The 22885-nt window shown below is 58.4% G+C and overlaps 3 protein-coding genes across 6 annotated transcripts; 2 read left to right on the top strand and 1 right to left on the bottom strand.

Moving 5' to 3' along the window:
• The first annotated feature begins 1596 nt into the window (after window positions 1–1596).
• GNG13 (G protein subunit gamma 13) lies at window positions 1597–4856 on the top strand. The gene is made up of 3 exons (XM_063344353.1): window positions 1597–2077; window positions 3175–3297; window positions 4324–4856. Exons 2-3 carry the CDS (start codon window positions 3200–3202, stop codon window positions 4427–4429), a joined length of 204 nt encoding a protein of 67 aa, XP_063200423.1. The 5' UTR covers window positions 1597–2077; window positions 3175–3199; the 3' UTR covers window positions 4430–4856.
• A 53-nt stretch (window positions 4857–4909) lies between these two features.
• Window positions 4910–16981, bottom strand: CHTF18 (chromosome transmission fidelity factor 18). Of its 2 annotated transcripts, XM_063344991.1 has the most exons (22): window positions 16862–16981; window positions 16558–16722; window positions 16272–16398; window positions 15976–16150; window positions 15753–15842; window positions 15560–15612; window positions 15213–15354; window positions 14291–14503; window positions 13454–13551; window positions 13203–13326; window positions 12917–13050; window positions 12468–12561; window positions 12290–12388; window positions 11898–12028; window positions 10983–11145; window positions 10492–10716; window positions 10235–10384; window positions 9557–9687; window positions 7549–7693; window positions 6543–6659; window positions 5791–5848; window positions 4910–5174 (listed from the first exon to the last, which is right to left on the bottom strand). In XM_063344991.1, exons 1-22 carry the CDS (start codon window positions 16941–16943, stop codon window positions 5038–5040), a joined length of 2853 nt encoding a protein of 950 aa, XP_063201061.1. In that variant the 5' UTR covers window positions 16944–16981; the 3' UTR covers window positions 4910–5037. The 2 variants fall into 2 exon arrangements, 1 of the variants encoding a protein (XP_063201061.1); XR_010072353.1 differs by lacking the exon at window positions 4910–5174 and having other exon boundaries at window positions 7549–7733; window positions 16862–16943.
• Window positions 16982–17056: 75 nt separating this feature from the next.
• Window positions 17057–21860, top strand: RPUSD1 (RNA pseudouridine synthase domain containing 1). Of its 3 annotated transcripts, none has more exons than XM_063344931.1 (6): window positions 17057–17118; window positions 17798–17989; window positions 18079–18202; window positions 18347–18449; window positions 18537–18638; window positions 18938–21860. In XM_063344931.1, exons 2-6 carry the CDS (start codon window positions 17808–17810, stop codon window positions 19336–19338), a joined length of 912 nt encoding a protein of 303 aa, XP_063201001.1. In that variant the 5' UTR covers window positions 17057–17118; window positions 17798–17807; the 3' UTR covers window positions 19339–21860. The 3 variants fall into 3 exon arrangements, with proteins under 3 accessions (XP_063201001.1, XP_063201000.1, XP_063200999.1); XM_063344930.1 differs by having other exon boundaries at window positions 17096–17179; XM_063344929.1 differs by lacking the exon at window positions 17057–17118 and adding an exon at window positions 17354–17642.
• The last annotated feature ends 1025 nt before the right edge of the window (window positions 21861–22885 follow it).

The raw sequence follows: 22885 nt of genomic DNA, 5'->3' as shown, positions 1-22885 counted from the left end.
TTGATGTCAACAGCCAGATAATCCGTGGTTCAGCGTTTGGTATCGCTGACCTCGTTAATAGGCGCCGGTGGCGTTTGGAGCACGGGGAGCATGCCCTGCACCACAGCCGCCCCAAAGGCTGTTCGCAACGAAGAAAAGCCCAGCATTGGTGTTACAATAAAAAAAAAAAATATATTTATTATTTCCTTTGGGTGGAAAAACCTCGTGCTGCGGCTGCAGCAGGTTTGGCCCCAAACAGCTCCATCGATCCCTGGCCAAGCCCCAGGCTCCAGCATCCTCTCTCGGAGCAGGACGAAGGGCCGGTGGCTCCGTGAGGCTGCCGGGGAGGCTCCTACCGCTATCGATCACCCGCGGAGGGTGAGGGCTGGGAGGGGAGCGCGGCTGGGACCCGGCGCCCCACGTGTCACCGTCCTGCTCTCGGCGTGGTCTCGGTGCAGAGGCTGGGGGGGGGTGGGGGGGTGGGGCCCCTCCTTCGCCCACATCGTGCTGCGGGGCATCAGCCTCCTGCTCCCTACAAAGGGCTCCGGTGGTTTGATGCTACAAAGGCGTCTGCCTACATATAGAGATATATAGATAGAGAGCCGTGGATGTAGAGGTGTTTATATATTACATAATATTTCCAGGTCTTTATAAATTGTATGTGTATATGTCTCTATGTATTTATATATTTTATATATATATGTACTGTATTTATGTATGTTGTATACTATATAGTATATAATAAATATAAATTATAAATACACGCATTTATATAAGTTGAATATATCCGACCTCCGTACATACGCGATCTATATGCATATAGGGGCTTGGAACTAGATGATCTTTAAGGTCCCTTCCAACCCAAACCTTTCTAGGATTCTATATGTGTGTGTGTGTAAGTACGTGTAAACATCTATGTGTGTATAGTGGATACACACACACTCTCGCACACTTTTTTTTTTTTTTTTCCCCAAATGCGTGTGTGTATTAGACATTCCTGCGTGCTCGTGTACTCGGAGGAATCGGGCCCAGGTGTGTTTTACAGAGGACGAACAGACACTTGTACGGACACGGCCCCTGGGCCCCCACGGAGTGGGTGGGAAGGAGAGGATCTTGGCGTAGCCTTTGGGAATTTTCTATTTATGGAAACCTTGCTTTGCTTTTTTTTTTTTTTTTTTTTAAGTGCAAAGCTGCCGTCACCATAATTACCTGAAGTTTTTGTAACTGCCTATTTAATGAAGGGCGGGGGTGGTTGTTTGTTTTCGGGTTTGTTTTTTTTTTCACTTTATGGTTTTGCTTTTGCATCAATTACATTGCCTTTAATCGGGTAACAACTGTTAGTGGGCTTTTGCCCCTCCCTGTAAGTCACACATTATTATTTTTTTAATGTTGTTGCACTTTTCCCCTTGTGCTGCCCTTTCACCCACCATAAGCTTGGTCTCCAACTGCTCGCTTTTTTTGCATATTATTTTTTTTTTTTTCTTCCTTTTTTTAACCAACCCCTCCCCAGGTGCACCCCAGGTGCTCCTGCCCCCGGCTCCCCCAGCACCAGGGAAGCGGGAGGAAACACGAAATCCAGGAGCAGCGCAGCGGGAACAGCTGGGGGAAAGCCATGGCGGCGCGGCCGCGGGGGGAAGGGACGGACTGGTTTTTGGAGGGATGCAGGCAGGGATGCAGGCAGGACTTTCCTGGGGTGCCGCCGTGTCCCACCACGCTTTTACTCCCATTCTCCTTGGGGCCCTTCTGTCCCTTAGGGCTACGGGGGAGGCCGGGGTAACCCCGTTTTGGCAGCTCGGCCGCTGGGTACCGGGATGCTGCCTCCATCTCCATCCCGGGCACTCGCATTCAGCGGAGCCAAATCCCCCGGGAGCAGCGCAGGGGGCGGGCGGGGGGGGGGGAGGATGCTCCATTATCCGGCTCCTGCCGTGTCGGAGGCAGCTGGACCGACCGTGCATTAATAGATTACACAGAGGATTTGGGCTCGCCGGCAGCAAGGGGAGCGCTCGCAGGAGGCAGCGCGGGCCAGGCCAAGGCGCTGGGCGAGCCGGGGGGGAAGGACGCAGCCCCCCGCTCCCCGCTAACACCTTTTCCAGCCAAGGTAGGTGGAAGGCTCGGTCACGGCGCTGGGATGCTGGAGTGGGGATGGGGATGCTGGTCCCCATCTGCCTCCGGGAGAACCGCCGGTGGGGACCGGGAACCCCGGGGAGGCCGGACCGCGGGTGGAGGGGGATTGCTGGGCCCTGGGTGCTCCCCCTTCTCCCACGCCTGGCTGTTTTTCCTGGGGATGCTCTTGCGGAGAAGCCCATGCAGCTGCAGAGCTGTGCCGATGCGTGGCTGGATTTGAGCTGTGCCTGTGCACGGCCGGATTGTGTGCCCTGGCGTGCAGCACCCCCGGCCCTTCCCTGCCCCTGTGCAGCCTGGTCTGGGGTGCGGGACTGGGTGTCCCTGGGAGTTCAGCCACCCCCCCTGGGTGCAAAGCGATGCTGCCAGGTGCTGGGGTCATGGCTGGGGCAGGGGGAAAGGTCCCCGTGTGCCACCAATTCATGGGGTGCAGAAGGTCTCATGCAACTACAGCTTGTCCTCCGTCAGCTGCTGTGCCTCAGTTTCCCCAGCACGCACATCCCTACCATTAGCCGGCACCCAGGGCCATGGCGGGCATGGGGGGGGTGAGGCTGGTCTTGCCCCCCTGATCAGAGGTGACCGTCCACATGAACCATTTCCAGGGCTGTGTACACAGCCATGCAGCTGCCCAAAAAATCCCTCCTGGCTTTGCTTGGGGCTGTAGCAGCGCAAGAGAAGGACAGACTTCCCCCCACCCGCCAGATAGCCTCCGGCCGCTATTTGCTGCTCTCCACCCCAGCCAAATTGCAGTCAAATCTGGCCAGGTCCTCGGGTTTTGCATGTGCCCACGGGCACGGCGCGGCTACAAGAGGGTAGTGCCAGGCAGCCACCCCGTGCCAGGCTGGCCACGCACCCTGCCGGTAAGTGCAGCCTTTGCTTTACGAGCACAACCCCGAAAGCTCCTGGAGCCACGGGCTACTCCGCCATGGGGTTGGAAAACCCCCCCGGAGGATGGTGGCACGCTGTCCCCATCCTGGAGGATCCCCCACTCTTTGGGGGGGGGGGTGCAGCACTAGGGGTGGGTCTGGGACAAGATGCAGCCATGGGATATGGCACCAAGGTCCCCATTTTCAGCCCCACAGAGCCCCCAGCTGCCGCCATGGACGAGTGGGACCTCCCGCAGTGGAAGAAGGAGGTGGAAAGCCTGAAGTACCAGCTGGCCTACAAGCGGGAGATGTCCTCCAAGACAATACCCGAGTGAGTGGGTGCCCACCCTCCCATACAATACCCGAGTGAGTGGGTGCCCACCCTCCCATCCCCTCCTCTCCCTCCCCACACCCCCAGACCAGCCCGGCAGCAGGACATGGTTTTGCGCAGCCAGGAGCAGAGCCCAGCTCTTCTCCACCCCGCAGCCAGCACCAACGGCCCCTTCCAAATCACCCCGGGGGCTCCCGAAACAAGGCGGGTTTAGAGATTTTTTTTTAGTGCCTTTACAGTTCAAGCCCCAGCGGCAAAAACCACACCAGCCCCGGTGCCTGCAAAGCCCCCATGCTCCTTTCCGCAGATTCCCCCCCCCACCAATATCAGCTTCTTTCCAGCTGCCCAAGCTCCGGTGGTGGCTGGGACATGACAGCATCCATGAGACACCTCCCCCCACCAGCACCCAGATATCCCCCAGGACCCTCCAGCTTTCCGGGCTCAGCTGGGCGAGTGTGCAGACACCCTCAAAAGATTTAAACCTGTAAAAACAAAGTCACGGAAATGTATTCCCCCTTCCCGGTTTGTGCCTCTGCTCTTCATCGTGGAGGGGCTTGGGACATCCCACCAGTTAAGCCAGCCCATGGACCCTCACTCTCTGGCCTGTTTGAAGGAGGGCGACAGAAAACTTTAGCAAATAAGTTTTAGAACACAACACAAAGGCTGCCCCCACGCTGACAGCACCCAGGCAACCACAGCTTTTTGGGGACAAAAGGCTTTTATTAAAGAGGCCTTGTGTTTAGCTCCCCCCCGTCTGAAAACCGGGGGGGGGTGTGCGGGGGCTCACGCACACTGCCACCAGCGCAGGGTGCACCCCCACCAGCACCCCAGCACCGCTCCCCACCGGCGCAGGAGTTATCCCGGGCACTGCAGCCCCCCCCCCCTGCCCCGGCTCCCCCCATTTTGCGGCCGCACAGCCCCTGCGTCCTGCGTCCCCCACCTTGGCAAACCGCTTTGGGACAAGGCAAAAGCGGCTCCGGGCAGGGTCTGTGCCCACCCCGCCCCAGCTCCCCTCTTCCTCCGCAGGTTCGTGAAATGGATCGAGGACGGCATTCCAGAAGATCCCTTCCTCAACCCGGAGCTGATGAAAAACAACCCCTGGGTGGAGAAAGGCAAATGCGCCATCCTCTGAGGGGTTGCCCCCCACTGCGTCGGCCTCCCGCCCCTCACTCCCCCCCACTGAATGTACTTTTTTATTAGCTAGCTTCCTAATATGACTACCTGAACAAAAACCCTACCCTCAGCTTGTCTTATTATTTTTAGTGGTAGAAGCGTTTCTTTTTTATATGGGGGGGACACAGGGAATACACGGGGGTGGGCAGTGTTGGGAGGGACATGAGCGGCAAAGGTTTCCAGTCACCGCTCTCCACTCGCCTCCGCCACCGTTGCCGTCCAGCTGGCAGCTTTTTCAACTTGTAAAGGAGCAAAACTTTTATAAAACATTTTCACTGATTTTAAATATTCTTTTGTATACTGTAGGATTATCGTTTTGCAGCAGACCAGGCAAAATATGACAACCAAGGGTTTATAAATGAAATAAACAGAACAATACTTCATGATTTTTTTTTTTTATATATATACATTTTATTTTTTTTTAACAAAACAAGTGGGTATTAAAAAAAATAACCAAAACCAACCAGGATCATGCACACACCCCATCCACGGGTAAGAGAGTCAGTCAAGTCAGCTTATCCCTTTCAGTTCCACCTACGTAATTTCCTGGGCTTCGTCTCTGCCCTGCTAGAGCAGGTCCTTGATGTAGATATTCCTCCTGACGGCGTTGGAAAACCCTTCGTTAAACCGGAACCAGACGTCGCTCTTCCCCACGGCCTTTCCCATCTGGCTCTCGATCGACTCTTCCTTGGAGACCTGAGGGGCTGCGGGGGGGCAGATCCATCTCAAAAACTTGCTGAAATTCTTCACCTTAAAGTTAGAACCCGCGCCCAGGCTGCACAGGGGCCGGGGAGCTGCCAGGGGGGGCGGTTTGGATGGGGAGAGCTGATGCTCCCACATCCCGGATCCTGCAAACACTGGAGGTTCCCACAGCAGTGCTGTGCTCCGAGCTCGGTGTATTTGCTGGCCCTTTGGACGCTGCCAGAAGCCACCACCGACCAGCCTGCAGACACCCCCCCTGCCTGCTGCACTGGGGGCAGTGCGCTCGATATCCCTCCCCCACCCCGTGGATGTCCCCCGACGACGCGCGGGGCTTAGGGACAGAGCCCCTCTTTGGGCACCTATGTGGGCTCCAGGCACTGAAAATGTAGGGACTCCCTGGCAGCAGTCGCGGCCACCCCATCCCTCTGTCACCCACCCGGGGCTGAGGCCACCACAGCCACCCCATGCCTATGTCACCCACCTGTGGCCGGGGCCACTTGTAGTCGCCCTGTCCCTTTGCCACCCACCCAGGGCTGGGGCCACTGCAGCCACCCTGTCCCTCCGCCACCTGCCCCCTGCCACAGCCGCTCGCTGCCATCCCCTCCCTCTGCCACCTACCTGGGGCTGTGGCCACCCGCTGTCGCCGAAGCGGCCGCCCGAAGAAGTCGGTCTCAGGCTGCGAAAAGCAAAAAGCAGGAGGTGAGTGGGGCTCTGCCAGCGCCTGCATTTACAGCCCCGGCCCCCTTCAAGCAGTCAGCGCAGGAGGGAGCCGCCGAGCGGGAGCCGGATGCAAATCCTGCAGAAAGGGCCAGCGGCCTCGGGAAGATGCAAACAGCATTCAAAATCGGGTGGGAAAGACAAACTTTAAGGCTTATCGTGCTAAAAAAAGCAGGGTTTTATGGACAGTCAAGGTCTCAAAGCTGAGCCCGTGGAGAGGGGTGGTGGCAGGGGACCTCCTCTTGCTCCTCTTGGCTGCTACTGGGATGCCCGGGGTGGAACCACCCTGGCTCACCCACTGATGTCCCCACAGCCCCCCCAACCTGTGTGTGTGCCTCCCCACCCCACGAGCAGCTCTCCCTCCGACCTCCCAGCTTCCACTAAGCCAAAATTCGGCTATTTGAGCCCAAACATCCACATCTCTTTCCTTCCCCACCCCTGAAGGCTTTGCGGGGCGCGTCCGTAATTGCCACCCAGGTCTAACTCATCCCCATGCTACAAACCCAGCGAGGCATTTACGGGACGCGTGGTGCCGAACTAGCCTATTAAAAGAAACTGTACTAAAAATAAATAAATACCAATGGAGACAGGCAGTCTCCAGCAGCCAAGGTACACGCTGGTAGGAAATCAGGTAGAAATTGCAGGCCCCTCACCTTGTCCTCCACCGCCGCCCGCCGGACGATGTGCTCCAGGCGCTGCTGGTGGTTGGGGGGCACGGCCGGCCCCACGTCCGCTCGCTCCCCAGCCTCACCAAGGCCGTTCCCAGGCTCCTGCGGGGAGAAGAGCCCTGAGTGAGGGCCTGGAGGTTTGAGCAGCCCCCTCTATTTGCTGCCAGGTTTGATTACAATATCCAAACAACCTGGTATGTATTTTTCCGTCCTTTCCTGTCCTGCAGCAGCACATGGGATTAGCCCTGGCAGCACTTCGGGCACATCGTGTTTACAGTCCCTTTTTCCCTGGGACTTCACGGTTGGCACCGTGTAAACAAGAAGCCTTCAGAGATGTTTTTGCAGCATCTCTTTGCCTCATGCATCCCCCGAGAAAGCCCTTCCGCTGCAAGAAGGAGCGCTCTGGGATCAATTATCCCCGTGGCACCAGGGCAGCGCCGGCACCAGCTACACCTGAACCATTTCTCAGTCTTTTCTGCCCGTTTCCACCTTCTCCTGCTTTCTGCCCACTGCTCCACAGAGATTTCGTCAGTGGGCAGAGTAACTTTGCTCCTCCTGGGGGCTTTGGGACCTTTGGGAGGATCAAAGTGAAGCAGGGAGGGAACATGCAGGCAAGAGGGCAGGCAAGAGGGCAGGTCAGCTCCCCCATGGACACGCACAAATCGCAGCCAGCACATCTCATCACAACCCTCATTAAAGAGTTGAAGGGTTTAAAGCTTTAACTCACAGCGAGCATTTCTTTCCAGAATTCCTGCAAAAAGATGAGCCCTTCAGGCTCGTCGCCCCAGCGCAGATGTGCTGCCCGAAGGCAGATGTGCAGGCAGCCGGCTGCGGCTCAGGGGGGTTAATCCTGGATTTCCATTTGCAGAGCAAAAGCCACCGGCTGCTTTGGGAACACCAGGTCCCCACACCAGCCCTAAAGACTTTATCCCCATTGACAGAACCACCCCCCCTCTCCCCGAAACCACAGGACACCGCGAGCCCTCCCTACCTCGCCCAGGTTTCGCGCCTGCAGCAAAGCCTCCGTCCTCCTCATCTTCTCCAGCTCGATCTCCCTGGCGATGAGCTGCTTGGCCTGGTAGGTCAGCTGCCTGCGAGCCGGCAGGTCCGGGAACCGGCAGACGTCTTCCACGTTCCTGCACCGCCGAGCAGGGGAGAAGAGAAAATACACCCATACTGAAAATAAATCAACACTGAAAATAAAAAAGCGTTACGCAAACTGTAGCCTGATTCAGGCACAGGGAGATCCACCAGATTCCCAACCCCATCCCCTCCAGCTTCTCGGTATGATCCTGGCCACGGTGCCTCAGTTTCCCCATCGCTGCCCTCTCTGAGTTCTGCGTGGGCAGCACTAGAAGATGCCCAGCAAGCGGCACCGGCTGTGCGGAGCCAGGTTGCTGCAGGGCATCCCAGCTGAATGGGAACTCAGGAGGGATTATGTGCTGTTTAATCTTGGTTTTAATGCAAGGAGAGGAAACTGCAGGCGGGTCTGTGCCCAACAGATTGCCCTGGAAAAGCCACAGTCACATCACAGCTCGGGCACGAGCAGCACCACGGCCCTTCGCGTGAGCCTCGAGGTGCCTGCGGGAGCCGTTTAATTGAGATACGGCCATGAACAGTAATTTTGGCTAATCAGAGCAGTTTCGTTCTTAACGAGGTTGGTGCACCAGATCTGGAGTCAGGCCTGTTCCAGTCCAGCGAAAGCCCAGGCGCAGCCCCAGAACCGAGGAGCCAGCGGGGCCAGTTCCTCCGCCAGCTGTAAATATGTCACGCTTTACTCACATTCAATATTATTCCCCTTAAAGTAAAGGCAGCAAAGTCCTCTGTCAGATGGCTTTGCAGTCATTTAGAAATTAACGGTCAAACGTATGATTTAAAAAGTTTTAAAGAGAAAGCACAAGTTTTGCTGTCGACAGCAGCTTTGTTTGCCACAGAGATACTGGGATGCAACTGAGAGGTGGCACTGGGACATGACACCCCCGTGGTCCCCGCCATCACTGAGCATGGCCAGGAAACAGGCTCAGAGTTCGCAAAAACAGAGGAGCAAAGCAACTGCTTGCGCCATGTTGTTCCCAATGTCCCATGCTTTCCCCATGGCCACATTTCAGTGGCACAGCACGGCGTGGGGAGGGCAGGGGAGGATGGCTCCCTACTGCCCCTGCAGCTCCCGCGGGCCTTTCCAAGGGGAAAAAAAAAAAAATAAATAATAAAGCGCTTCACTGTAATTAGATACAGCTGCTTGATTTAACAGCGGCTAATTTTTGTAATTAACTTTGCACCAGGAAGACATTAGCGTTGCTCCTAGCTGTGGTCGGGTCTGTATTACTTCACTGAAGCCTCGGGAGCGTTTACGGCTCTGTATATACTTAGAGCACAGCGAGACTCAAGTCTAGCAACGGCCGGCTCTTAATATACAAATTAACCGCGGCTACAGTGACCTCCTGTGTGCAACGTGCCCGGCTGGACCTGCTCTCCCCTGCTGCCACAAGGCTCCAGCAGCTTCGCTCCCTCCTCTCTTGGCTCTGGTAACAGCTAAAGGCAGCTGCTTCCTTTCCCTTAATCCCATTAAAGCAAAGCCACCCCCGCTTTGGGCTCCTGGGCTCCTTCTTTAAAAAAAAAAAAAAACAAAACAGAAGGTAAAAAAGCAGATAATCCCTGCAGAGCCACCATGGGAGAAAGTGGTCTCCCTGAAGCCATCTTGGCACCAGGCAGCTTGCACCAACCCAGCCGCCACCATCAGAGAGTCATAGCATCACAGAATGGTTTGGGTTGGAAGGGACCTTAAAGATCCTCTAGTTCCAACCCCCCTGCCCTGGGCAGGGACACCTCCCGCTAGACCAGGTTGCTCCAAGCCCCGTCTAGCCTGGTCTTGAGTGGGTTGCAGCCTCTGGCTGCAAGAAACCTACTCAACGCCACGATGCCTTCAGGCTCAAACTCCTTCCTGAGCTCTCTGCTGTTATTTCGGACCCCTACGCCTTCTCCCCACCCTTGGGACTTACGGGTCAAGCTTGTAGACGTACTGGCCCTCGGGCAGGCGCTCCTGGTGGTAGGTGAGGTTGTAGGCCAGCATGGTGCTGATGAGGTCTGCCAGCTGCTGCTTCTCCTTCAGGCTGTAGAGCTGGGTGTTCACCTGGGGAGGAGAGCGGAGCCCAGCAAGGGGAGGGCATCACTAATCCACAATAAATTCTAAACATAAAAATAACCTGAAGCACAGGGTTTGTCTCTATATGAGAAAGGACAGTTAATACCCGTGAGGTTCAGACCAAGTTTAGTTTCCTGTTAGGAACACACGAACTTCACAGAGCACAGTCCCCTCCAATGGCCCGAAGGGTAAATGCACCCAACAGAACCCATGTGCAGGTGAACCAGCTGCTGAAAGGGGACTGCAACAGCCCCCCAAGCCCCTGCTCAGGCCAAGCCCACCCCCTGCTGCAGCGGTCCAGGAGGTGCAGGACACCCCCGCACACACCCAAAAGTCAGCTACCTCAGAGCCTTGTCCCCAGCTTCCCTCCGGCTTTTGCATCAGCTGCAACGTCAAACCCACTCCGAATTTGGGACAGAGGTCCAGGATAGCTCAGCCTGGGCGATGCAGCACAGGGGACGTGTGCCATCCCTCACAGGGGGTTTGCAGAGGGGACACGTCACCCAGGCGGGATAGAGGGCCGGTGGGCACTCACCGGTCGGAGTTTCGGGGCAATGATGTCCAGCAGCAGACAGAGCACCTCCAAGATGAGAGACTGCTGCCCGGCGCGGCTGCGGGCGCTGGGCGTTATCCCCGACACCATGGACACAACGACATTCTGCATGTGGTTCAGCTTGGCCAGGGCCTGAGTGGAGAGGGCAGGGACGGCTCAGCCACGGCGGCAACCGCAGACGTCCCCACGGGTGACAGAGCTGGAGCCACGCTGCTGTGGTGCCCTCCCCAGGTACTTGCCTCGTGCTGGCTGCTGGGATAAGCGAGCCGGGGGATGCTGGTGGCCGCGAAGAGCAAGTGGAAAGCCACGGGCAGGAAGGGCAGGTACCGCATCAGCTGGAAGCTCTGCCCATGCAGGACAGCCCGGCTCAGCAGGTCGGAGAAGCCCAGCCACTCCAGGGCCAAGCACACCGAGCTGAAACTGGAGTCCCGCAGCTTCATGTTCAGGAAATTTTCGTACAGACCCTGGAATTGGATGCAGGATTAGAGATGGCTCGAGGCCGGGGAGACGGTCCCGTCAGAGCACATGACTGGGATTCTCAGCATCCCACTGAGCCCAGCTCCAGCACAACACCCCAACGCTCCATCCAAAACGAGCACAATCCTACTGCAGGGACGGATTTCCCAAGACACCCCCCTTCAGCCACGACCCCCCAGATCAGAAGCCCCCCTTCCTCCAGAGAGCACGGCAGAGGAAGGAGCCCGGCTCTACCCCCACCGAGCTGCTCTACCTGGGCAAGCTTCTCCTGTTCCCCCGAGGAGACGGCAAGGTGCAGGATGTGGTGGAAGCGGTGGGAGGACGCGTTGAAGCCAGCTGTCCCCCTGAGGTGTGACAGGTCCTCATCGCCCGCCAGGAGCTGGGCTGGCAAAGCGGGGTCCATTCCTATCCTGTGCCTGGGGGGAATGCAAAGGGAAGAGCTCAGGGTGCCCTGGTGCTGAACAGACCACCAAGGAGTACTTGGACCCTTGCAAACTGGACTGAAGGCAATACTGATGCCAACTTATTGGGCACTAAAGAGAGCGGCCAAAGAGCATCTGGACACACAAATCTGCTGAAGAAGCCAGGTCTGCTGCAGGGCAGACCAGCTCTCCAGGACCTTTCAGGTTTTTCCACTGCAGGTCACAGAATCATAGGATTGTTTTGGTTGGAAGAGACCTCTAAGATCATCAAGTCTGACCGTTAACCTAACACTGCCAACTCGACACTAAACCATGTCCCTCAGCACTACAGCTACATGTCATTTAAATACCTCCAGGGATGGCAACTCAACTGCTTCCCTGGGCAGCCTGTTCCAATGCTTGACAACCCTCTCGGTGAAATTTTTTTTCCTAATACCCAATCTAAACATCTGCTGGTGCAACTCGAGGCCATTGTCCTATCGCTTGTTACTTGGGAGAAGAGACCAACCCCCACCTCTCTACAACCCTCTTCCAGGCAGTTGTAGAGAGCGAGAAGGTCTCCCCTCAGCCTCCTTTTCTCCAGGCTGAACAACTCCAGCTCCCTCAGCCGCTCCTCGTAAGACTTGTGCTCCAGACCTCTCACCAGTTTTGCTGCCCTTCTCTGAACACATGGTCTTGCAGGCAGGGCAGGGGGTGCCACAAGCGGGTCCCAAGCAGGCAGAACCTAACAAATCCCCCCCTTTTACCTTTGGACCTTTGGGAGCTGGAAAATCTCTTGCCAGATGGAGAAAAGCCCCTTGTTTTGGTCCTTCAAGCCAATCTTCATCGTCTGCACCATCTGCACGCTCAGCTCCTTCTGGCCTCGGCCATGCAAGAACTGCAACACAAGCGAGGGGCTGGGGGGGACGGGCACCGCGGGGAGGGAGGGGATGCCCGCGACAGCCAGCTGGAAAGCCAGAGACAGAGGCACCTCGCTCTCCCTTGTGTTGTCCATTAAAAATGACACATGGAACAGGCTGGACATTTTAGGGATCTGCCTGGGACAGTTTTTTTCCCTCCATCCCCACCCGAGCCCAGCTCAAGTCAAGAGGCGCAGCAAGCCCCTGTCCCCCAGAGACCCCCGCAGTGACACCAGTACCTGCAGGGTGTTTATGCAGGAGCGGATGTCGTTCTCCGTCTTCTCGCACAGCGCCAGCAGCGCGCCCGTGTCCGCCCGCATGCCCTGCCGCAGGGCGATCTGCAGGAGAGGGGGGTCAGCAGGGAGGGCCCGTCGGCTGGCGGGGGGGGGATGAGAGGAGCCCTCGGCCCCGCCGCACCTCGCAGAGCCGCTGGGCCAGTCGGGACGGCGCCGTCTGAGGGAAGTTCAGCAGGAACGATTGCTGCCGCAGCGGCCGGAGGGCAGGGACGTACCTGGCAAAGGGAAGCACAGGGGTCTCTGAGCAACCCTAGCAGAGGAAGAAATCCAGCCATTAATGCTCCGCTCAAAGAGAGACGGGTTATTCAGCAGCCACCTGTACACCACTGCAGGCCTGGGCACGCACAAACGCAAATGTACTCTCACACCTAGCCACAATCACCCCAGCAGGTACAAAACCAGGGGGGGGTTCAGGAAAGCTGAGCATGTTGCAGTTTTACTTTTCATAATTCACTTCTAAGCCATGGGTCTGATGGCAAATCTTTGACTGGAGGTGACAGCAGTCGCCTCCTCGCTTGGGACAGGGGTCTCGGCTCTCCATCCCTCCCCAGACACGCAGGTGATACTAACTGGTCATTGCAGATGCAGATGATGGGCCTGAGCAGCAGTCCGCCCTCACGCCGCCTCCTCCGGCCCATGCCGGCCGCTGCCTCGCCCTCCGCATCCTTACGGTGGATGATGTTTAGCAGCACGTTGATAGATGCCTTGGGAAAAAAAAAAAAATAAAAATCAAGCACTGAAGGGATAAATTCTTGCTGTTCAGAGGCAAGAAACAGCTCCTGAAATGGATGCGCTGCCAAGAGGGCAATAATTAAGCAGTTAATGCAAAAGGTGGCCAGATCCAGGCTGGGCTTACTGCGGGCGCGCCGTCTATCTCATCGATGATCAGGCAGTTGGGCTTCTCGTTGGCACCCAGCACGGACTTCATCTGAGTGGCAGCTTCGATGCGGGTTTTGAAAACCTCGGGGCTGCGGTCATCACTGCAAGACGAGTCGGTGCCAGGCTGCTGTGGCACAGCATCTCCTCTGGCACGCCACCACCTCCGCACGCCACCACCTCTGGCTGCTTCTGGGGCAGGGCAGGGCTGGGCAGCCGGCGCAGACTCACCTGGCGTTCATCTCGACGGCGTTGTACCCCGCGTGCCTGGCGATCACGTGGGCCAGCGTGGTCTTTCCCAAGCCGGGTGGGCCACAGAGCAGGGCTACCTGCGGCAGAGAGGTAACGTCAGCCCGGCAGGCAGCGAGGCAGGGCTTCCTCCAGCACCGACTAAGGCCGCCACGCAAGGGGATGAGGCTCTGCGTCCTGCCAAGCGGTCTTGGGAGCTGCTGCACTGGTTTGTAGGCACATGGGAAGAAGGGAAAGTCACTGGAGAAAGGAATAGAAACTCTCAGAAGTGACAAAGTCATCCTGGCAGCATCTCTCATGCATACGTTTAAGCTTGCAGGGCAACAGATAGAAAAGGCTGAACAAAATCCCTCCCAGAATTACACTCCTGAGAAGCAATGCTGTTAGGTTTTGTTTCTCCTTTTTTATATCTTCTCACTGGACAGGTTGAAGCTGGTTAGTTGGCCTTGTTACGTTATCTCTGCTCTCTTTACCATTTGAGCATCATCGCTCTTTGCTGGATGCAGAAATTCTTGCTCAACGGCATGTCACGTCTGCCCCTAACAAAAAAAAGTCAAGACCAACCTCTGCTAAAAAGGGTGCGACTTTCCTCAACCAGCCCGTTTAATTTGGCTGCAGAAGGTCTGTTCCTCTCCCCTTATTATCACATTACCCAAGCCAAAACAGAAGGAGAAATGATAAAACCCCACATTCTCTAAAGAGAATCAAGGAATCCAATTTTTCCTGGATCTGTACTGGAAAAGCCTGCTCCTCACTGTGGTGGTGGGATGAGGGGGATTGGAGAGAAGACCCACCACAGTGGCCTCCTGTCCTGCTCACCTTGTATTTGGGTCTCTTGTGCTGGTCCAGCTCAGCCTCCAGAATCTCCTCTGTGAGCTGCATCTTTGTTTTCCACTTATTCTGCTGTTCCTTGGGCTGGTTGAATGGAGGATGAGCCTCGGCGCTGGGCTTGGCCTTCTTCACAACCTTCTCCTTCCCAAACACCACAGTGTCCCAGAGCTTCAGCCACTTCAGAAGGCAGCGGTTTGTGTACTGCATGTGGGGCAAGAAAGCAAGGAAACCCCATCAAACCTTGGAAGGATCCGGCCAAGGAGAGAGGTAGCCCTCTCCTTCATGGCTTAAAAACCACCGTGGCAGCAGAGGAAGGAACCGAGCCCGGGGAGGCAACGCAGAGCGCTGTCTGCCCAGACAGACCTCGAGCGTGCAGCACATCAGCCCCCGCCATGGAAGAGGCTGCCCAGGTTTCCACCTGGCATCTCCCCGCGACAGCATGGGAATGCTGCTTCCCTTCCTAACTCAGCCACCATCCATCCCGCAGCACAACCGAGGACAAGTCACATTGGCCCCATCCCTGCTGTCCCTCATCTGTCTCGGCTCAACGCAGCGCTTCTCAGCCTCTTCCATAATTTCCAATTCCCTACAAAACTTCCAATATTCCAAAATAGGCAACAATTCCTGGCTAAAGTTCACCTGATAGTTTTTGTCTTATTTTGGTCATCTTTCACAGTCTTTCTTGTTGGAAGGTCCACAGCCTACAGCTGAGAAACCCCCACCCTGAGCCCTCAGCAGCAGGACTGCCCCTGGGCAGGGCTGGCACGGACACAGCCCACCAGCCGGTGCTTCCGAAAGCCCCATAATCAAAGACAGCACCATAAAACCTTGATCCCACAGCATTAAGGAAGAGTTATGGAAGCGGCAAACCCACCTGAACCCCAAGCCCCCACTTATCCTAGCACCTCACATCATCACTGAGCAGCTCCATGTAGCGCCGGGGAGTGAACTTGTCCACCCAGAGGCAATGCGACGCAGAATCCTCCTCGTCTGCCGGCTCCGCTTCCCCGCTGGGCTCCGGGCTCTCGGTGCCGGTGTCACTCTCGAGGCAACTGCAAGAAAGAACTAACTTGCCCTAAACCACCCAGGGATTCAGGGCAGGGCTGGGAATTACATCCGGACTTGCCAAGCTGGGGATGCTGAGGGCATAAGAGGCTCCTCTGCTCACAAGTCCCAAAACCCGGACCCCACCAAAGCATCCTGGGAGCCGCATCCGACAACGCGGCAGGCATAGGACGGGATTTCAACTCATCTCACCTGTTTATTATCTCCGTCAGCTGCTGTGACGCCTCCAGAACACGTCTCCGACGCTTGAGCACAAAGAGGGCAAGAGGGGGGTCAGAGACACCCCACTAACCCGAGCTGGGGGGGAACAGGGATTCGGGAGCCAACGTTGTGGCTATCCAGGGGTGACAGGGGAAGACATGAAGGTCGGTACAAGACGTGATACCTCTTCATCTACTTGTTCCTTCAGGTAGGAGAAAGGCACCCCCAGCAAGTGGAGTGGCCTGCGTGCATTCCAGCCCAGGGAATCTGGGAGCTGTGAGGAGCAGAGGACACACACCAAGTTTGTACCGATGCTCAGCACAAACATTTCATGCTTCTTCAAAGGTTCTCTCCTGAACTAGATGGAAGTCAACAGAGAAGCAAGAAGACTTCAGATCCCTCCTTACCTCCACCCCTGTCCTGGAGGGATCATCCCTCACGACCATGAAGACCCTGGTGCCCTCGGTGGATGTCACATTGATATAGTCCTCCAGGATGGGTGGCCGCTTGAGGACCCGCTTCTTCTCAGAGGGCGGCGTGGTCTGCAGAGGCACCATGCCGCTCGTCTCCAGGTGGTCCAAGCTGAAGAACACCAGGTTCCTTTAGCAGGGGCGAGGGAAAGAGCCCCTGAAACCCAACCTTCAGTGGGGTTCAAGGGCTCTCTCCCTCACCCCTGCTAGAAGTGGGGTTCAAGATGGCCAACCTGGCAGTCTGCGGAGCAGAAGGTGCCTCTGGGCCAGCATCCCAGAGGCCATCAGGAGCCAACTCATCATCTGCACCAAAGTTGAGCTTCTTAACAGCTTCCAGGCGCTGTCGCTTCGGCTTCGGGGCTGCGTGAGACACCATGGCAGGAGGATGAAGGGGAGAACCATCGCTGATCAGTACCTGGCTGCTCCTCCAGCAGCACCCCGCACCGCCCGGGGTGGAAGAGGCGTCAGCAGCACCCGGGGACCCACCGGGGCTGCAGACTCGGCCTGGGCCAAACCTACTGTGGGCTGCGGGCAGTGACGGGGACGTGAGTGGGACAGAGCCCCGGTCCCTCTTCCTGGGGTTGGTGTCCCCGGGGGGGTCCCCGGTGGGGTCGGGCTCCTCCGGCGGCTGCCTGCTCCTCCGGAACTGGGAGATTTTGGGGCCAGCGGGTGAGAATGGGTCATCTGCAAGAGGCGTTGGACGACGGCGCCGGTCACCGGAGGGGACCCACGGGTGGGACGCTGCCCAGCGCAAAGCCCGGTCCCGCCCCCTCGCTCCACCGCCGCCCCCCGCTCCCGGACACGGCGCCCCAGCAGCTCCCACCTCCCAGCTCGGCCAGCACCTCCAGCTCGGCCGCGAACCGCTCGTAGAAGCCATCCTCGGGATCCTCCTCGGGGTCCGCCATGACCCGCACCGCTCCCGCCCGCGCCGCGCTTCCGGCCGCCGCGCCGCCGCTGATTGGACGCGGGACGCCGGACGGCGGCGGCGACGGCCCTGATTGGACGCGACGCGCAGCTGGACGCGGCGGCGGCGGCGCTGATTGGACGCGACGCGCGGCGCGGGCCCGGTGCCGCCGGTTGGTACGTTGTAGCCATTCGCCCGCCCCGCCCGGCCCGGCCCGGCCCGGGGACGGCGCTGCAGGTCGGCCCAGGACCGGGGGAGACGGGACGGGGGTCGGGGTTGGGTCGGTGCCGTCCCCTTCTCCGTACGTGCCCCCTCCGCCGTGCGTGTCTCCTACGGGGCGCCACGGCGTGCGGTCCCGGCCGGAGCCACCGCGATCGCGACCCGGCCCTGGTTGGCAGCGGGAAGGGCGGCGGGACCGGGGCTGGGGGGCAAGTGGGAGCAGGGGAGGCCGAGCCCCGCCGGCGGGCTGGATCGGCTCATCACCGTGCGGCTGCCGGGCCTCCACGCGTGACATCGGGACGGGGATGGGGCCTCCACGGGTGACACCGGGACAACGGGCGGGCTTCAGGACCCGTACGGTGTGACACTGGCACGGCTGTGACTGTAGCGCACCGGTACCGCTGCGGGACTGCACAGTGTGACACCGATATCGGTGTGGCCCAGGGACCCGTGCGGTGACACTGGTCCGACTCCAGTGCAGGTGGGGGTACCCCAGCCCCGGGCCCCGCTCCCTGCCCGCTCTCGCTGGGTCCCTTCGCTCCCCGGGGTGCTGCGCCCGTCCCTGGGGGTGCCCAGGCTGCAGCTGGGGACTCTTCCCACCCCGCTCACCCCGATCCCCCCTCACGCTCCCCGCAGAGCGCTGGCCATGGAGCCGGGCACCATCGACAACCTGTCCATCCTGTACCAGAGCTCCGACTTCATCGTGGTCAACAAGCACTGGGACATCCGCATCGACAGCAGGATGTGGTACGAGACGCTCACCCTGCAGAGCCAGCTCAAGCACCGTTTCCCCGAGCTGGCCGACCCCGACACCTACTACGGCTTCAGGTGAGCGGCCGGGGACCGAACCGAGCTCTGCCCTGCCTCTGAGCTGGCCTCGGCCGGGGGTGCTCCTCCATCTCCCATCTCCTCCCCAGGTTCTGCCACCAGCTTGACTTCTCCACCAGCGGGGCCCTGTGCGTCGCACTCAACAAAGCAGCGGCGGGAAGCGCCTACAAGTGTTTTAAAGACCGGCTGGTGACCAAAGCTTATCTCGCCCTGGTAAGCCCACCCCACCAGGTCCTGCTTCTGGACGTATCTTCAGGTTTTGCTAAATTGCAGCTTGGCCTCTGCTTCTTGCTGTCCCGGTGGTGGTGAGGAGCGAGTGCCAGGGCTCGGTTTGCAAACCGGTTTTGTGCCCTGCAGGTCAGGGGCCACGTCAGCCAGAGCCGAATGACGATCCGCTACGCCATAGGGAAGAACACCACTGAGGGCATGACCCACATGATGTGCATTGACGGGACGGAGGGTGAGCGGCTCCCGTGCCCTGCCTGTGCTGCCCGGACCAGCCGGGCCATGCTGGGGGGAGCTGACCCCCCTCCGGATCTCATTGCAGGCTGTGAAAATCCCAAACCTTGCCAGTCGGAGCTGATCGTGCTCGAACACGGGTCCTACAGCGGAGACCCCGTAACGAAAGTGCTGCTGCAGCCGCTGACAGGTGGGAGCTCGGGGGCACACGGGCAGGGGGGCTGCGGAGGCTGGACAGACAGAGGAGCAGAGGTGCCGCAGCGGGACCTGCACTTGTGCAGCCCTGGGCCTTGGTTGCAGCATGGTGATGTAGTGAAAAACAAAGCCTAGGAAGAGCTGAGCAGAGCTGAGAGCCACACTCAGCTCACGGAGGACTCAGGTTCTCAGACTGGGGGGACAAATGCCCTTTGGTGCATTGTCACGTCGCACCACTATGCTTTCAAGGGATAAGCTGTGTCCCTGATTCCTCCGCTCCCGCTCTCCCCCTAGGGCGGACTCATCAGCTCCGGGTTCACTGCAGCGCCATCGGCCACCCCATCGTGGGGGACTTCACCTACAGCCACAAGAAAGACAGCAGTCCCTACAGGATGATGCTCCACGCCTACTACCTGCGCATCCCCACCAGCAAGGAGCTCATCGAGGTCTGTGCGCCCGACCCCTTTGTCACCGCAATGGACAGCAACTGGGTGCCCCACCACGTCACTCACCGGCTGGATGAGACCATCCAAGAGCTGAAGGACAAGATGATGCAGAAGGGGGAAGAGGAGGAGAGCCAGGAAGCTGTGCTCGGTGGCGGAGGAGAGGAGACACAGCACGAAGCCAAGAGCCCGGAGACGGAGGAGCAGCGAGCCCGGTGTGAGCAGTGGTTGGCCGAATGGGCTTTGGAGTGAGCACAAAGCACGTCTCTGCATTTCCAGCCCAATGCTCCATTTTCGTCCCAGTGGGTCCCCGCCGGAGCCCAGCGCTGACTCCACATCTGCACTTTCTGTATGCCGTGGCTTCCCTCACTTCTGGGGCTAGGATTAGACAGATTTTAGCACTGATTAGGGAGTAGGATGGGTTTATTTTTTAACGTACACATCATCCATCTGGCCACTGGATGCCCCTTTCCTAATTCTGGGCCTCAGCATCAGAGTCAGTGTGTCACGTACCAGCCTAGAGCGACCCCAAAGCTTTACGTCCCTGTCCCAGGGCTCAGGCACAGCCGGGGCGGCACCAGTGCTGCCTTTGCCATGAGCACGATGGACGTATCTGCAAACCCGCAGCACTAGAATGCTAAAACACAGCCCAGCAAAGGGAGAAAACACGCCGGGTGTAGCTGCTGTGGGAGGTGGGAGATGAGGAGGCTGAAGTGCAGCCTGGGGGGCACTGACAGCCCCCCTAGTCCCGGGGTGGCCCCGGCTGTTTTGCCCATGGAGCTGGGCTGTGCGATGGGCGCAGGAAAGGTCCCTGCCTGCTGTGGAGGACGTGCTGCCTGCCCGTCCCTGCCCTCGCGCTTTCTTCCCCCACCTCAGCTCACGTGTGGTTGTGTTTAAAGGTTTGTTGAAGGTGACTGAGTTGATACGAATGGATTTTAAACTTTTTTAAAAATTTCTATAAGAAGAATCCAGTCTTTTAGCGGTTCTGAAATACGGGTGGTCTCGGAAACGCGTGTATTTTTAGTACTTCTGTGGTCAGAATAGCCATCAGGTCAAAGCTTTTTAAATAGATCTTATTATTCCTTCTACTAGCATTGCCTTTTCTTAGCGCCCACTTTTATCCTGGATGTGGATGTAACCCCTGCTGAGACAGGTCAGAAGACACAAGCCCCTTTCTGCTTGTGGAGGACAAGGAGGAATCAGTTTTTGTCCCGTCGCGTGGCTCCTCGCTGGCAGGTTTCAGCGAGGGTGTCCGCACCGGAGGGTGCCACGGGCAGGTCCTTCGGGTGGGCAGTTTGGGAGAGCTCTGGATCAGCGAGAGCAGCCGAGGAGATGGCTGAAGCTGAAAGAAAGGCTGAGGACTGGTGCGAAGAGTGGGAAGGGGCTCGTCTCCCGCGCTGGCACTCAGCTTTGCAAGATGCTGAGAGGAGTTTCTCTGGAAATGCCCTTGCTTTGCCAGCTGGCGACGTGATGCCTCGCTCTCTCCTTCCCACCCGGCTTGTCCTCTGCAGCCCGTAGATAACACTTAGAAAATGAAGAGAGCGGGGCAGTGGCGTGGGCTGGGGAGGGACAGAGGTGGCTGGAGCCCCTCGCATACAGACACCGATCCCTGGGGTCTTCCGCACCGAGCTGCCACATCAGCCCATGCCCAGAGCTATCGCTCTCGTCACCCCACAAGCCCTGCCCCATTTAAAATGCACCTGACAGTGGTTTAAGTAACTCATGTTCCTACTGTGAGGGGAACTAGAATGGCACAGCCCTCTCCTGCTGGGTGAACGCACCGCGCGGGTCACCGCAACCGCGAGGGGTACTGCATCACCCGTCCCTTGCGTCCCTGGGGGCTGGTGGGTCCAAGCTCACTGTGCTGCGGCGCGTGGCTGGGGACAAGGTGGCTGTCACCTTGCTTTCGTGGCTTGGCACAAAGTCCTGCCATCCACTGCAGGGTGGGGACGTGCTCAAGGCTCTGCAGGCACCAACCCTTGGCACTAAGCAGGGACCGCAGGCTCATGAGCTGGTGGCAGAGAGCTCAGGGGGGTTTGAATGAGCAGAAGATCTGTCTCCTTCCTCCCAGGCCCTGTCCCTGCTTGTCCCACGTCCCAGGAGTGGCCGGGGAGGGGAGAGGCAGCCACAGGCGGGTCCTGAAGCTGTAAATTAATGCCATGAACTTGTTTGCCAAAGAATGAACGTGGGTGACGTGCACAGGAGATCCTGAAAAGTTATGGGTGAGACTTGCAGCATCAGAGACGGGGCGCAGCCTTCCCTTCCCACGGCCCCCGCTGCGGGAACAGTCCCTGCTGCGTGATGGGGACACGTGTCCTGCAGCCGCACGTCCGGGACGAGGCCACGGGGCCGGCGGTCACTGGGGGTGGTACGTGGGGACATGCCGGTGCTAACGCACAAGGGGATGGTGAGGAACCATCACAGCTGGGGGGCTGGTGCCCAGCACTCACCCACCGTCTGCGTCGAGGAGCCCCTGCACCTCCCGTCAGCCTGCGTGTATTGCGCTTTTACCCGACCCTGCAGCAACCAGAGATAAATATGCATTTTCCTTACCCGGCAGAGAGGTGTTTTCCAGGCACCCTTCCCTGGCTCCTCGCCCGCGCTGTGTCCGGTCCTGCTCCCTCCTCTCTGCCATCGCTGCCGCGGGGCCATTTGCTGCGTCGTGTGTGAATCCACTCCTGCGTTCGGACCGGGGGGGTGTGATGGTGGAGTGGGGGTGTGTGTCTCGTGACGTGCTGTACGGCTTGCAATAACCCTTACTTCTTGTTGCACATGACCGTAGTAAACCATTACCTGTACACGCTGCAGTTCACCCTCTGGTCTCTCAATCCGCTCCGCTCGGGATGGCACATTCTGCATCGTGGCCGGTGCGGTGCCGGTGCCGGGGGTTTCCAGGAATGAGCCCGGACCGGCACAGCGGGACCAGCCCCAGGGCTCTGACCCGGCCAACCTGTTGTGTGAACACCGGTGCTCATCCTCGCCCTGCTGAAACCCCCCCAGCCGAAACCTCTGGGATTATCTACCCGAAAGCCCTCCTGGATTTAGTAACTCTTGACACAGATGACCAAGGGTGCCCGGGGTGGCTGGGGCACATGCCACTGCCCCGGCCCTTCCCCTGCCCGGCCCTGCCCGCCGCTCGCTCTGGCCAACACCAGCGGCTGGGATCATCCCGAACCAAATAGCAGAGGCGGAAGAAAAACTCCTAATTTCGAAACACTGCAGCTCTCCCTGGCAGGGAAACGGGGGAGCAGCCCCGGGGCTGCCGGTGTTTAGGGGGTGCAGAGGGAAAGCTGCGGCCGTGCATGAGTTCTGTATAATTTGTACATCAACGGTCATACCTTGGGTTGGAGCAGCTGGAAAAGTGAGTGAAAACCCCAAGGAATCATTTGCAGCCTTCAGGCTGCGAGATTTTTAAGGTTGTAAACCCCACAAGGAAGGAGAAGCAGCTGGCAAGGAGGAGGGGGATGCGGCCGGAGCTTCCCTGCCTGCGGCGGTGCCCACCACCCTCCCACCGAGGGTGAAGGGGCCTCAGCTGATGGCTCCCGGCACATTCGCGTTTGGAGTGGATTCTCCTGTGCCTGTTCCTCCTGGGCTTGTTCCAGGGCCAGGTTTAAGCTCTGCGGGGACACAGTGACCCACAAAGGGGCCCCCATGTGCCCCTGCCCTCCCGCTCCAGCCACCTCTGGCCAGCAAGCCCGGGGCAGGGGCTGTGTCCCACCGGCAGCCTCATAGCAAACAAGTTTCTGTAATTTTACCGCTCCAACAAGAGCTATTTTTACAGCAAATCCTTCCAAAATAG

This window comes from Chroicocephalus ridibundus, chromosome 8 (assembly GCF_963924245.1).
Source record: "Chroicocephalus ridibundus chromosome 8, bChrRid1.1, whole genome shotgun sequence".
Classification (NCBI taxonomy): Eukaryota; Metazoa; Chordata; class Aves; order Charadriiformes; family Laridae; genus Chroicocephalus; species Chroicocephalus ridibundus.
The sequence above is the reverse complement of the archived record's forward strand: the minus strand, read 5'-3'. Positions and strand labels throughout refer to the sequence as shown.

Bases quoted from the DNA above. Each gene is read 5' to 3' on its own strand.
- CHTF18 (XM_063344991.1), bottom strand. From the start codon at position 16,943: ATGGCGGACCCCGAGGAGGATCCCGAGGATGGCTTCTACGAGCGGTTC. The intron at 15,613-15,752 runs GTATCACGTCTT...TTTGTGCTCAAG, and splicing joins AGGAACAAGTAGATGAAGAG to CGTCGGAGACGTGTTCTGGA. The intron at 7,694-9,556 runs GTAAGTCCCAAG...TCGGCGGTGCAG, and splicing joins TACGTCTACAAGCTTGACCC to GAACGTGGAAGACGTCTGCC.
- GNG13 (XM_063344353.1), top strand. From the start codon at position 3,200: ATGGACGAGTGGGACCTCCCGCAGTGGAAGAAGGAGGTGGAAAGCCTG. The intron at 3,298-4,323 runs GTGAGTGGGTGC...CTTCCTCCGCAG, and splicing joins TCCTCCAAGACAATACCCGA to GTTCGTGAAATGGATCGAGG.
- RPUSD1 (XM_063344931.1), top strand. From the start codon at position 17,808: ATGGAGCCGGGCACCATCGACAACCTGTCCATCCTGTACCAGAGCTCC. The intron at 18,203-18,346 runs GTAAGCCCACCC...TGTGCCCTGCAG, and splicing joins CCAAAGCTTATCTCGCCCTG to GTCAGGGGCCACGTCAGCCA. The intron at 18,639-18,937 runs GTGGGAGCTCGG...CTCTCCCCCTAG, and splicing joins GCTGCTGCAGCCGCTGACAG to GGCGGACTCATCAGCTCCGG.